The sequence below is a fragment of the Squalius cephalus genome (genome assembly GCF_949319135.1).
Source record: "Squalius cephalus genome assembly, chromosome: 4".
Taxonomy (NCBI): domain Eukaryota; kingdom Metazoa; phylum Chordata; class Actinopteri; order Cypriniformes; family Leuciscidae; genus Squalius; species Squalius cephalus.
In genome coordinates, this window is record NC_137125.1 from 47,304,224 (window position 1) to 47,319,646 (window position 15,423).

The window sequence follows — 15,423 nt, forward strand, 5'->3', positions numbered from 1 at the left end:
CAAATGTTGTGTGCAGTGGAAAGGCGGCTTTACATTAATTTAAGACACGGCCGACTGTGTTTATGTGAATATTCTCCAAGGTGGGCATTTTGACATAATATTTGTGTATATCTGGCAATTTCCCCGCCAAACAGCAGTTCATCAACCACTCAGATTTCAGCAGCACACTCACATACAAGTTGTTCTAATATTACCATCATTAATGATTTATATCATCCGCCTGCAATTAATCTGAATGTTTTTTTTTTACTTCACCCACCTGCCCGCCCGCAGATATACTGTAACTGTGATCCGCATTTCACTAGACAGCGCATGTCACTCTTTTAGCTAGCAAGTCAATTCACAAGTTCTACCAGAAAGACTCTGGAGAATTATTTCGGTAACACTTTAGAATACTGTATCTTACTTACTGCATAACTAATAAGGAATTATTGAGGAACTAATAGATAATTATTTATTAACACTTAAGTCACTACTGTTAACTACTAAGGAAGATGTGTTAACTAATTAATATGTAATAGAATTGTATGATTGTGTTAAGTTTCAGTTAGTTAATCAATAACTAATGAATTATGTCATAACTCTTGAAGAACTATTATTAATTATCTATTAATTAATGTGCAAGAAAAATAACTAAGAAGTAACTACTAATGAACAGTCATACACAGTGGTTACTACAATAAACCGTTTTATTTTAGCAGTGGAGTGGTGGATGAAGTACACAAATCAAGTACTTGAGTAAAAGTACAGATAACCCAATAAAATATTACTCCAGTAAAATGATAAACTATTGGCCTATTCATTTTCAAAATTACCTTAGTAAAAGTATAAGGTAATTACTTGAAAAGTAAAAAGCACTGATCAATGTTTTTTTATTTTATTTTCTAGCCAGTTTTAGTCATTCTTCAGCACTAATAAGAAAGATAAGGGCAGACATTTACTAGGCTATATATTGATCTGCAAATAAGCAAACTTTTTATTTAATTAGCAAAATGTATCGTAATGTATGATAACTTATCTATTTTACAAAGGTTTAGATAATACCGTTAATAATGTGTTTTTTTACAGTAAGCTTGATTTGAGTCAGAAGTATGTGGTAATTCTGTATTAATTACTAATGAGTTCCCTATATTCTCACTTTAGAATACTGTTCCAGGTTCCAAGTAATTCCTGAAGAATTATCTAATAATTATTTGTTAATTACCAATTAATTTCCTTATATGTTCACTTTAGAATGCTGTTTCAGGTTATAAGTAGCCTAATTCCTAGACAATTATTTGATAATTATTTATTAATTACTAATGAGTTCCCTATATTCTCACTTTAGAATACTGTTCCATGTTCTAAGTAATTCCTGCAGAATTATTTGATAATTATTTATGAATTACTAATAAGTTCCCTATATTTTCAGTTTCCCTCAGTCATTGCCTCAAACATGAATTTACTCAATGGCATTCTATGCTGAGGAAAACAGACACACACAGTACTGTATATAAAATATAAAAACTAATCTGAGGTTAGTTTTGTATGACTGTTCATTAGTAGTTACTTCTTAGTTATTTTTCTTGAACCTTAATTAGTAGATAATTAGTAGTAGTTCTTCAAGAGTTATGACAGAATTAATTATTTATTGATTAACTAACTGTTACTTAACACAATCATAAAAATAGATTACATACTGATTAGTTAACACAAATTCCTTAGTAGTTAACAGTAGTGAAGAAGTAGTTAATGAATAATTACCTATTAGTTCTTCAATAATTACTTATTAGTTATGCAGTAAGTAAGATACAGTATTCTAAAGTGTTACCATTATTTCAATAAACCATACATTTATTGACAGCTCAGCAAGCTGATAATATACGAAGTCAGTTGGCGTAGGCCCCGTCCGTAGTGCATAATCCGAGGGTATCGGATCTGCAATTCCTGCCTGAAGACGAAGGCAGGGGCGCAGCCGACCCCCCCGGGAGGTATGGACAGGACCATCCTGGTGGTGGTGGGGAGGATGGGGGTAATCGTCGCTTCAGTATCTGCGAAATCAAACATGTGTAAGTACCGAGCTTTTATACAATGAGCCTACGAATATGATTGGATAGAAGTGAAGGCAATAGGGGACATAGTAGCCTAATTGAGTCTTCCCGGCAGAACTTATGCTAAAGCTTTCATTTCTAGCTATTTGTGCTATCTTCTGTCCTATAATGACATTCAGTGAACAATATCTGTATATTTTACTAGATACTTTACCTTAAAGCAGTTTGACTTAACACCAAAGCAGCTTCTTTACCTAATTAATTGCGTCTGACCTTGTTCACAATGAGCGAGCTGGTCCTTTTTCACAATCCTGTAAAGTTTATATATATATATATAATTTTTATTTTTATTTTTTTTTATTTTTATTTTAAATGTATGTAGCCTACATATAACACTATGGGCCCTATCATACACCCGGCGCAATGCGGCGTCAAGCGTAAAACATTACTCATTAAGAGAATAGGGACGGCCCTTTTACACTGTTTGTACTGTATTTTATTTTTCTAAACTGTTTTAATTATTCTTATTTCTTTTATTATTTTAATTTCTTCTATGTAAAGCACTTTGAATTGCCATTGTGTATGAAATGTGCTATATAAATAAACTTGCCTTGCCTTGCCTTGCCTACACCATGCACCGGTTGCACCGACCATTTTTCCTGTCGTTAAACTAGCAAAAGTGGATTCGGACACACACTAATTGCGCTTGCGCCATGCGCTTTAGACCATGCGCTTAGATCCTTAAAAAAGGGCCCTATATTTGTATTATATTTAAAAAAAACTTGTTAATACTGCTGTGAGGGTGTTTCTAATACAGCGACTATGACAGTAAAGTTGACATATTTCTCTCTTCTGACCGCCATTATCAATCTCTCTCTAATTTTTTACTCTTTTTGAAAGTTGTGAAAAAGCTGTTGTGCCGTTTTTCTTTTGCCGTTTGTTTGAGCAAATGGGAACACAGAAAATATATTTAATGTAGTCTCTCATTTACCCAACTATGACAACTTCCACTTCTGAGAAACCAGGAAATGTGAACAGGGTCAATAGGATGTGTCACGTCACGTCACGTGATTTTCTTGCATCTAGCCAAAAACTGTGATATATTACATACGTATGGTATAGGAATAGGTAGTCCTATTCGTATTTTATGTCTATGGTCCTATTAAGCCTGGTGATGAAAGTTAACATAAGCTAAATAAAATGATACATTTAAATATTAAGTATTTTAAATACAAATTACAGTCTCTGAAAGTGTTTAATTACAAATTACATTTCATTTATTTTTGTAAAGGAAAATACAAATGACAAAATACTCAAAAGTAATTAAATACGTATTTCAAATACATGTAAAATACTGCCCATCTCTGACAGCACAAGACAAAACATGACATGAAAGCACAAAACACACGGACAGCAGAGCACACGAGGATGAGCGAATGCTCATTCCATGCACTCACGACAGAAGTCAAACACTCGGAGCATGAATGTCTGAATCCCGACACAGAAGCGATACCAAACATGACATGAGTGCCGGAATCCGAACACCACGCTCCGAACATGAAACCAGGCACACAGGCAAAGACAGGAAAATACAGGAGTGTCAGGGCTCTGTCACAAAACCAAGAACAAACTAGACCAAAGTGACAGAACCCTGACATTTACTCCCATTTAGCCACTTGTTAGCAACAGCATTTTAAAAGAAAAAGTAAAAGCTTATAAAAAAAAAAAAATCACAAGAGCATATTATTGTATTATTATTAGAACTCATATTATTATTAAATACTGATGTATTTTACATTGTTAAATAAACGTGAAAATATCTTGAGCTTGTTTTAACCACAGGCCTTATTTCAAGCATTTAACCAGAAACATATTTAAAAAAAACATTGACTTGATATGTTTCTGGGGTTTGGCCTAAAAAAATACATCTTCCCTTCACCACTCTATACAAGTGTGCTTTAGTAGTAATGAAGCACACAGGCTCACTCTGCTGGACACAAGATGAAGAGGGTTTTTGTGGGCCATTTGAAACAAACCACTTTGGTGCAATATGAGAATTATCTTGAGAAAGTGATGAGATGTTTCACAAAAATACATTTTAAGGAGAATGTATTTTCTGCCTCTTTTTAACTTTAAAAAAAAAAATGCTATTTGGCAATGGTATTTAATTTAAATAGTTGAGTTTATTACGTGTTAATATCATGCTAACATATGCATATATATCACAGTTATCAGTGCTTTTATCTCTTCTCTGCAGGTGTTGGGCTTTGATGCTGTAAATAACTGGAGAATTTCCTGTATCCTGTCAGTGAAATACGTGTGTGTGTGTGTGTGTGTGTGTGTGTGTGTGTGTGTGTGTGTGTGTGTGTGTCTGTTTCTGCATCCCCTCAGTCTTGATGGGTGTGGAGGAGGAGTTCATTCACAGTTATATATATATATGGAGAAAGTCATTAAAGCCTGGTCTGATTTGTCACTGAAGTTGTTTGATGATTTCCTCTGTTCTGTCTAATAAGGTAACAGCGAGTGTGATTGGAGGGTTTTGAACCTCTTTCTCTCTCATTAAGGGGGCTGAGAGAGGACGCCTGTACTTCTGTATCATCAGTGCGGAGAAGCTTGTACTGGATGTTGAATTAATCAAGCAGAGAGAGATGGAGAGATGCCTGACACTCATTTTACTGTCTTCAATTATAATACTCATCACAGCTGGTAAGCAGATATGAAATTAAAGAGATTGTTTTTTGTTGTTGTTGTTTTTTTAATGAAAGGCTATGTTATTTAAGATCTTAAAATTAAACTATACTGTAATGTGTTTTTTTAGATGTGTTATCGCATTGTCACAGTATTTTGAAATACAAATACATTGTCTCTCCAATTTATAAAGAGCTACAAATACGTTTTACATGAGTGTCTTCTTTTTATTCATTATACTGTATTGTTATCAAAATAATATTAATATTTATTTATTGAAACCCTAAGAGGCCATTATTGTAGTTTTTTTGTCTTGTTGTCTTGTGATCGCAATTCAATTTTCTGTGTGATATCAACATTGTAAATGATGTCTCAATCTTCTGTTATCAAAAAAAAAAAAAAAAAATCATACATTGATCACATTTTCTCTGGTTGAAAACGATTTAAACGTCGTGTGTCAAACATTATTCTAACAATGCAGGCATCTCTGTCCCTCGAGTTGGGTGGTTGTAAAATTGATCACACATTTGGAGTTCTGATTTGATAAACATTGATTTGGAAATATTAGTGACAGACATGTTAGCTTGAGCAAGTCCCATGAACATTTTTTATAAAAAAAAAAGAAAGAAAAAGAATCACTCATTCATGATCCAGCAGGATAAATGCTGTATAATGTTATGTCAAGAAGTTGTGATCATGACAAACAAAAACAAAAACTAAAGGCCTTTTATAGGGTTACAATGTTAGTGTCTTAAACAATGCCAAGACCTCAGCTACAGAAGAACTATATAGAGGGAAAAATAAAGAATACACCAGGTTTAATATAGTTTAAGCTCAATCAACATAATTTGTGGCATAATTTTTTACCTAAATAATACATTTCTACTTGTCCCCCCTTTAAAAAAATAGGTTTTCTGTAAACTTTAAAATACTCACTGTCTCAATAATATAGAAACAATGCGTAAACAAATATGTGTTAACATGATTATAAGGTGGAAAAAAAATAATTACTAACCTTTTCTGTGCAAAGTTATTTCCAGTTTTAAACTTGTTTCCATGACAACATAAAAATATAAACCCATAAAATGTTTTTAACTATTTACAGCTGAAACAATAATGTATTTTAGGATAATTGATTTAAGTGCTTTTATAAAATTATAAGCTTCACACGTCTTTAAACCCTATTTTTTTTTTATAAAAGGGAGTCAGCATAAAATATGTTTTTGTTAATCAACACACCTATGATGTTGATTGAGCTAAACTTGTATTGAACTCTGAATATTCATTTTAAATACTCAGACATATGTGTCCCATTTTCCAGTTGACCCATTTTGTAATGCTATAAATTGAACTCTCATCCCTTCATCTTTCATCTCTCATTGTTACTGCTTAATATTTTAGACCGTATGAATATGAGGCTGGTTGGTGGTCACAGTCGCTGTGCTGGTAGAGTGGAGGTTCTTCATAGAGGTCAGTGGGGAACAGTGTGTGATGATTTCTGGGATTTGGCTGATGCTGCAGTGGTGTGTAGAGAGCTGGACTGTGGAGAACCTGTAGATGCTCTGGGTGATGCTCATTTTGGACCAGGATCAGGACCAATCTGGATGAGTTTTGTCATGTGTACTGGATCAGAGACAACACTGAAGAACTGTGGGTCATTAGGATGGGGTAAACTTAACTGTGATCATAGTAGAGATGCTGGAGTCATCTGTTCAGGTAAAGTATTTTACATATTAAAATTCATATGCGCTTCCAGATTGGCTTCTAATTTTTAAAGAAGTTTTAAAATGTTGACCTTAATAATAAATACATTTTATATTTATATTTGTTGTGGTTTTCTTTTGTGTTTTTACTTTATTCATTATAAGACTAAAAATAAAATGGCTTTGATGTACAAATCAATATCTTGGAGCCCCATAAATAAGCCATGATTTTGTTGATCTGTGTTGTCTTATTCAGAAGTCCGGCTGGTTGGAGGTTCTCGCTGCTCTGGGAGGTTAGAGATACTTGATGATCAGTCGTGGGTTTCAGTGTGTGACGCTGCCTTTGACCAGCAGGATGCAGAGGTTGTGTGTAGAGAGCTGGACTGTGGGGCTCCTGTACAGGTGCTGGGAGAAGATGCTTTTGGCAAAGGAGACGCTCAGATGTGGACACAAGAGATTCAGTGCAGAGGAAATGAGTCTCAGATTCACCTCTGTCCAACATCACCATTAGATGACAACATCTGTTCTCATGAGCACAACATTGGTTTGCTGTGTACTGGTAACAGTTCAAAGTACAACAAAGCACATTTCATTTTATTATAACAATTTCAATTTACAATAGCCTTTTCTCTTACATTCATAGACATAATAAATGTGAGACTGGTAAATGGCAGCAGTCGCTGTGCTGGTAGAGTGGAGGTTCTTCATAGAGGCCAGTGGGGAACAGTGTGTGGTGATGGTTGGGATATGGCTGATGCTGCAGTGGTGTGTAGAGAGCTGGACTGTGGAGAACCTGTAGATGCTCTGTATGATGTTCATTTTGGACTGGGATCAAAACCGTTTTGGATGAAAAATGCAATGTGTTCTGGATCAGAGTCTACACTTAAGAAATGTGGATTCTTACAACCAACTGATCTTGATGTGTGTCTTGATAAGAGCGCTCAAGTCATTTGTTCAGGTAAGCTAAAGCTAAAAATCCTGTCTTAATGTACAAAACAATTGCACCAAAAGCAGTCATAATTTCATTTTTTTGGACCATTTTCCAGCTTCTTTTTGACAGCAAAACTGTTAAGGTCAGACTGTAATAATCAGAGAACTCGTTAAAAATAAAATTTAGAAGCTTGTTTCTAACTCTACATTCTAATGTAATTCCCTGATAGGATTCATTCATAGACATTGTTGACATGAAAATATTGAAATGTGTGCAATGCATTTAGATTTTTACAGTAACAATAACTATACACTGTTTTGTATATGAGCTGTTTTTGTAGGTTACTTTCAAGTCCTTTTGGACAGGGAAAAAGTTTTACTGACATGTATAATATGTTTTCATCATAAATATCTTTTATTTCAGAAGATAAAGGAAAATATGATTTCTCGTTGATTGATATATTAATTATATGACTGACTCATTATTGAAGTTCTCTAACTTTAAATTTTGTTTTTTCCTGTGTTGTTCTTTCAGAAGTCCGGCTGGTTGGAGGTTCTCGCTGCTCTGGGAGGTTAGAGATACTTGATGATCAGTCGTGGGTTTCAGTGTGTGACGCTGCCTTTGACCAGCAGGATGCAGAGGTTGTGTGTAGAGAGCTGGACTGTGGGGCTCCTGTACAGGTGCTGGGAGAAGATGCTTTTGGCAAAGGAGACGCTCAGATGTGGACACAAGAGATTCAGTGCAGAGGAAATGAGTCTCAGATTCAACTCTGTCCAACATCACCATCACATGAAAACAACTGTTCTCAACATGAAAATGATGTTAGACTAGTGTGTGCAGGTTTGAGCCTTTTTTAAATAAACTGAAATCAAATTTAATGTTCCCAAAATCTACAAATAGGCTATTAGTACATTTTATCATAGTTTTTTTCTCTTATTGTGATACTTTTTTCTCATTCTTTCCTTTTGTCCATATGTCTTTACTCCCTCTTTATTTATTTTATAGACAATTTGAGAGTAAGGCTGGTTGGTGGTCACAGTCGCTGTGCTGGTAGAGTGGAGGTTCTTCATAGAGGTCAGTGGGGAACAGTGTGTGATTTCGCCTGGGATATGGCTGATGCTGCAGTGTTGTGTAGAGAGCTGGACTGTGGAGAACCTGTAGATGCTCTGAGTAATGCTCATTTTGGACCAGGATCAGGACCAATCTGGACAAATCGCAAGTTTTGTTCGGGATCAGAATCTACACTGAAGAACTGTGGAACAGTAAATTGGGGGGATTATGACTGTGATCATACTAAAGATGCAGGAGTAATCTGCTCAGGTAAACTGCTCCAAACCCTGCCCTGTTTTTAGGGATGCACCGATCTGATACAGTATCGGTATCGGCTCCGATATGGCATTTTTGCCGGATAGGGTATCGGTCAGACGAGGCCGATCCAAATCCGATATTGTGCGTATACCATTCAGTGTTATTGTTAAGCCCCGCAAAAGGCACACAAACATTATAAAGCACCATACGTTTCCGTGCACAATATTATAAGTGTTCTGAAGCCATTAGCCTATAGTATAATGTGAGATAGAAATTCAAGCTCACGTAAACGTTTCCCTCAGCTGCGGCTGTCAATCATTCTTCATTCCGCATTCAAACAGCGCGTCGCGTTCGGTTATGACAGTAAACACGATGAAACTCTCTCCAAGATGATTCAATGTTACTATTATTATACTTGATCTGTAGATAAAGGTCTATGGTTTCGCATAAAACAACTTTATCTTGCTGGACTTTATTGCTGTACCTTAATCATGCTACTTTCTACCGGGTGGTGTCTGTTGGGTCACAACACTGGAGTAAAGTCAGCACTATTTGTTCTTCACGCGCACAGTAACTGAAATTTAAAACTGTTGAAAGAAAATGCTGAACAAACTATTGCATAGATAGATACTGTATAATACACTACGCATCAATATGTATTTTCTTTGTTTCTTTTCAATGCGGACCCGACGGCGCGTTGTGAGTGACTCATGTTGCTTCAAGCGCATCGGGATGCGCATAAGCGCTTTGTGCCGCACTGTATTGGAGCCTTTCATATCATAATACAGTGACGCAATGAAAGATTATTAATAGCCGTTCTTGTTCTGTCCTATCTATCATATGTTGCTACCTCATTAAACAGCTGTGCTATACATTTAAAAAAATGTCTCAATTTTATAGTAGGCTATATATAAAATAATTGATATTTTTTATTTTTGTTATCTTGTTTTTCATGAATGTACTTTACAACAATACAAAGAGCAATGTGTAAAGTTTTAACCAGATTTAGTGTTACACTTATTGTCTCTAATTTGTTCCCCACTAAACAAATAAACATACAAAATGTTCAGATTTTATACAATTATTGTGCACTCGTGATTTTTCTAGTTTAAATTTTACTGCTGAATTATCCACTAATCTAGTTTATAATATAGCATTTATGTCAGATTATATGATCATATATTTTTTGTTGTTGTTTTTTCTTTATAATGAAGTTGTCTGTATTAAGTAGATTGTGTTTAACACACAAAATAGTGATTATCAATTCAACACAGAGTTATAGAAATTCTACTTGATTAAAAAAAAACCTACGCTGGTATCGGATCGGTATCGGTTGATAGTTGATACTCAGAATTTTTGGTATCGGATCGATTCTGAAAAAATGGTATTGGTGCATCCCTAGTTTTTACATCACTGATAATTCAACTGCCTTAAAGTGAAAGTTCAACCAAAAATGAAAAAAATCAGTCATCATTTACTTTGTGTCTTTTCAAACCTCTATGACTTTGTTCTGTAGAGCACACAATGTTTTTTTTTTTCTTTTCTTATTTTACTTTGATTATATTGAAAAGAGTACCAGGATATTATGTAAAATTCCCCTTTTGTGTTCCATAAAAAAGAAAGTCAGATGATATGGATTGACACGAGAGATTGAGTAATTTGACTATTTGACTCCTTTCACATTAATAAGTGGTGCTTTATGGTAGAACAATAATGACAAGAATTACGCACCTTTAGATAAACAAAATTGAAACGTTTCTTATCTCTTGCTACTTCAGGTGTCAGGCTTATTGGAAACTCCAGTTGCTCTGGGAGGTTAGAGATACTTGATGATCAGTCGTGGGTTTCAGTGTGTGACGCTGCCTTTGACCAGCAGGATGCAGAGGTTGTGTGTAGAGAGCTGGACTGTGGGGCTCCTGTACAGGTGCTGGGAGAAGATGCTTTTGGCAAAGGAGACGCTCAGATGTGGACACAAGAGATTCAGTGCAGAGGAAATGAGTCTCAGATTCACCTCTGTCCAACATCCTTACACAAAAACAGCTGTTCACATTATAATTACCAGGGGCTGATCTGTGCTGGTGAGTTAAAAGAATATAATAATATCATACCTTTTACTAATAGGGTGCATCTCAGTCAGCTTCATATTTCACAGTCAGAACACTGACCAAGGAGCCAGCCATTTAAGGTCTGTCTTAATCACAAAATCCTTCAAGTTCACTGGAATGTTCGCTCCCTAAAAATCCCACAATGCACTCCAAAAACTAGATGCTCACTACGTTCCCCTTAATGGAAATTCTGTTAAGTGCAAAACAAATCGCACAAACCAACACAATATCAACACAATATCATCATGACATGCGATAGAAGATTTGAAAAGACAAATCGTCATTTAATTATATGTCAGTATAAACATCAGTAGATAGGTAGTGAACAGTGTAGTAAATATTTATAATTAAAATTTGGCTAAAATGTTTTAGATATATATGACAACAATCAAAGTATATTTCATAACATATTTTAAACAGCATAAAAATGTCAGAAAGATGTTATGTGTGTTGTTATTAAATACCAGTGGTGACGTTTTATGACACAAGCACCTAGTCATATCACCGGGAATTGAAAAATTAGTGTCCAAATGTGTAGTGAGCCAGTGTGCTTTACCAGTGCAGAATTTGTTTACACAATATACTGATACATGAACTAGTGTGCTTACGGAGATGCAATCACAGTCTCTATCTGTATTTTTCTGTCACTTAGACAAAAAGAATGTGAGGTTGGTTGGTGGTCACAGTCGCTGTGCTGGTAGAGTGGAGGTTCTTCATAGAGGTCAGTGGGGAACAGTGTGTGATAAGAGCTGGGATATGACTGATGCTGCAGTGGTGTGTAGAGAGCTGGACTGTGGAGAACCTGTAGATGCTCTGGGTGATGCTCATTTTGGACAAGGATCAGGACCAATCTGGATGGGTGGTACATTTTGTGCTGGATCAGAGTCAACACTGAAGAACTGTGGGTCAGGAGGATGGGGCGTACATGCCTGTACTCATAGTTATGATGCCGGTGTCATCTGTTCAGGTGAATAATTTAACTGATTGCCCATTAATTTGTTGTGACATAAAAAATAGTTTGCTTGAAAAACTGTTTGTATGTTTATTGTATTTAACTATCAAGTATTTGTCTTTGTCTACTGTGCACTGTCATTCCTGTAATATTAACAACAGGTCATCAAGCTTCCAGATTCGTTAATGGATCTCACCTGTGCTCTGGGAGGTTGGAGATACTTGATGATCAGTCGTGGGTTTCAGTGTGTGACGCTGCCTTTGACCAGCAGGATGCAGAGGTTGTGTGTAGAGAGCTGGACTGTGGGGCTCCTGTACAGGTGCTGGGAGAAGATGCTTTTGGCAAAGGAGACGCTCAGATGTGGACACAAGAGATTCAGTGCAGAGGAAATGAGTCTCAGATCTCATTTTGCTCAATTTCATTATCAAACAAACACAACTGTACCAGTGACTATAATGTGGGTCTGATCTGTTCTGGTAAATTATAAATATTCAGTGTCTCTTTGTTTGTATTTAAAACAGTATATATTCTCTGTCAGCTGCATTATACTTTATTTTAACCTCTATGTTCTTTATTCAGGTTACACCGATCTCAGACTGATGAACGGTTCAGACTCTTGTTCTGGTCGAGTTGAACGTCAGTACTTCAGTAAATGGGGCTCAGTGTGTGATGCATGTTGGGATATGAGAGCTGCCAGTGTCCTCTGTAGACAGCTGAATTGTGGGATTGCTGTGTCTGTTGTGGGATCAGACTGGTTTGGAGAGGGAAGTGGTGAAATCTGGGCTGATGTGTTTGATTGTGACGGGAATGAAACAAATCTCTCAGAATGTTCCGTCTCTTCATGGAGTCGAGCTGAATGTTCTCATAGACGAGATGTTGGAGTCATTTGCTCTGGTAAACTTATTTGACACTGAGATCATTATGCTCTTTTTCACCATGTTATAACACAATTCTTATTTTAGTAAAACATGAGATCTTCTCCTCAGATTCCTCTCTGGCTGTTCATGACGGTCTGGTGCGGTTGTCTGGAGAGAGACAGTGTGAGGGGGAGCTGGAAGTTTCCATCCATCAGGTCTGGAGGAGAGTTCTGCTGGACTCCTGGAGTCTCACTGAATCCTCTGTGGTCTGCAGACAGCTGGGCTGTGGCTCTGTGCTGAACTTCTCCGGCTCCTCTTCATCCAGTCCTGAACACAGTCATGAGTGTGTGACGGGCTTCCAGTGCTCTGGGAGTGAAGCTCATCTGGGGAACTGCAGCTCTCCACAAACTCTCAACTGCAGCTCCACACAACAGCTGTCAATCACCTGCCTTGGTGAGAACAACAACATCTGGGCAGATTCTTCAGTTGTTAGTGATCAATAATGTGTTTTTCTCTCTCTGAATATCAGGTCGCGGGTCCATCAGGCTGGTGGGTTCTGGGGGAGACTGTGCAGGGAGGCTGGAGGTTTTTCACAGCGGCTCATGGGGGACAGTGTGTGATGACTCCTGGGATATTAAAGATGCCCATGTGGTGTGCAGACAGCTGCAGTGTGGAGTGGCCCTCAGTAACCAGCAGGTACCAGCCTGGTTTGGTCCTGGTTCTGGACCCATATGGCTGGATGAGGTGGAGTGTGAGGGGAATGAGACGTCCCTGTGGAACTGCTCTTCTCCAGGCTGGGGGGAACATGACTGTCAACACAAGGAGGATGTAGGAGTCGTGTGCTCAGGTAAACATTTCAGTGTTGTGAAAAATTGTTATTCAGTAATATTTAAAATCTAAAATATCTTCTGGACATTTTTCAGTTTTACACACAGGGGTTCTACAGTGAAACTGAAACTGTGGTTTGAGACCACAATCATTTATTAGTATGGTGTAGGGACTCCTTTTGCAGCAACAATTCGTCTTGGGAATGACAGATATAAGTCCTTCATAGTGGCCAGAGGGATTTTGAGCCATTCCTCTTCCAGAACACTGGCCAGGTCACTATGTGATGCTGGTGGAGAAAAAAGTTTTTTGAAACTCCTCCAAAATGTTGCTCAAAAATATTTAGATCTGGTGACTGTTCAGGCCGTTTTCAACTTCACTTTCATGTTCATTTATTTATTAATTTATTTGACAGGGACAGTGTACATTAATTAACATTACTGTAAATGCACCAGAATTAGCCAAAAGGCTATTTTTCATCCGTTGTCCCCGGACAGATCTTAAAATTGTCTATCTAAAAAAACACAATAAGAAGATTACAGTGAACAATACAATATAAAAAGCAGTGAAACAGATATAACTCTTCAACTCCTGTTGATAAATATATACTATAATACAGACATTATGTAATAAAAAAATGAAATAAAATAAAAAAACAATTCAATTCATCAATTCATTCTGTCACAAGTCTTGCTGTGTGTAGCATTATTATGCTGATACACGCCACAATGTGCTTCAGGGTACAATGCTTGAACCATTAGGTGCACATGGTCCTCCAGAATGGTTCGGTAGTCTTTGGCAGTGACGTGCCCATCAAGCACAGTAGGGAATGCCATGATATTGCAGCCCAAGCCATCACTGATCCACCCCTGTGCTTTACTCTGGGCATGCAACAGTCCGGGTGTTAAGCCTCTTTAGGGCTTCTCCACACTGTAACTCCCATGGATGTGGGAAAGACAGTGCAGGTGGACAGTGAACTTACAATACATGTTTCACATTGTCCAGTCCAATGAAACTGACATTTGGCATTGTCACGAGTGACCAACGGTTTGGTTATAGCAGCCCGACAATGTGTTCCATGTGGAGCTCCTGACAAACAGTTTTGGTGGAAACAGGAGAGTTGAGGTGGGGATTTAATTCTGCAGTGAGTTGGGCAGCTGTGGTTTTATGTTTTTTGTATACAATCCGGGTTAGTACCTGGATATCCTCATCCTAGTAGCTTCCTCATGTGTCGACAGTTAATCCTGTTGGATATGGTTCGTCCTACATGGTGGTATGCCGACATTACCCTGGATACTATAGCTCTTGATACACCACAAAGACGTGTTGTTCTAATCGCAGATGAGCCAGCGAGATGCGCACCAACAATTTGTCCTCTTTTTTAAACTCTGATATGTCTCCCATTATGTTGTGTGGATTGCAATATTTTATGTACAGCTTTGCTGTTGCTCTGCTAATTCAGCCTTCTCACATTCTGCTCTTGCTGATGGAATGTAAAATCAGTGAAGATTGGCCACCAGATATATAAACATATAGGCATATATAGGCATTAAACCTCCAACACTTTATTGGCCATTGTTTCAGTTTCATTGTCCAACCTCTGTATATATGTTATGTTACCTGTATGTGTTTGTGGTTGAAATGAATGGGGTTGGATGAAATCAGAGGTTGTGTTCATGTTGCCATCTAGAGTTTAAAGAGATCAGGTTAACTGAGGGTTGTGAAGGGAATGTGGAGGTTTTCTACAATGGATCCTGGGGTAATGTGTGCTGGAACCAGATGGACAGAGACACAGCGAGTCTGATCTGTCAAGAGCTGAACTGTGGACGATCTGGTGCTTTTTCCGATTCTATCCCAAGACTGGAATCAGCTCGTAACTGGCTGGATGAAGTCAAATGTCGACCACATGATTCCAATTTGTGGCAGTGTCCATCTTCACCCTGGGGACAGAATGACTGTGGTGAAGATGAAGTGGCCCAAATCACCTGCTCAGGTAAGACTGATTTCCATTGCAATTTCCATCT

General features: G+C 37.3%; 1 protein-coding gene across 1 annotated transcript in view; it reads left to right on the plus strand.

The window, feature by feature from the left end:
• Positions 1-15,423, plus strand: part of LOC307157727 (uncharacterized protein) — a gene marked incomplete at its 5' end in the record, with an annotated part of 174,088 nt that overhangs the window by 69,585 nt on the left and 89,080 nt on the right. Inside the window, 11 exon segments of the mRNA XM_079869651.1 lie at positions 6,120-6,434; positions 6,678-6,980; positions 7,887-8,192; positions 8,358-8,672; positions 10,439-10,738; positions 11,418-11,732; positions 11,888-12,193; positions 12,297-12,611; positions 12,704-13,066; positions 13,104-13,421; positions 15,090-15,392. Coding sequence (XP_079725777.1) covers positions 6,120-6,434; positions 6,678-6,980; positions 7,887-8,192; positions 8,358-8,672; positions 10,439-10,738; positions 11,418-11,732; positions 11,888-12,193; positions 12,297-12,611; positions 12,704-13,066; positions 13,104-13,421; positions 15,090-15,392 — 3,459 coding nt within the window.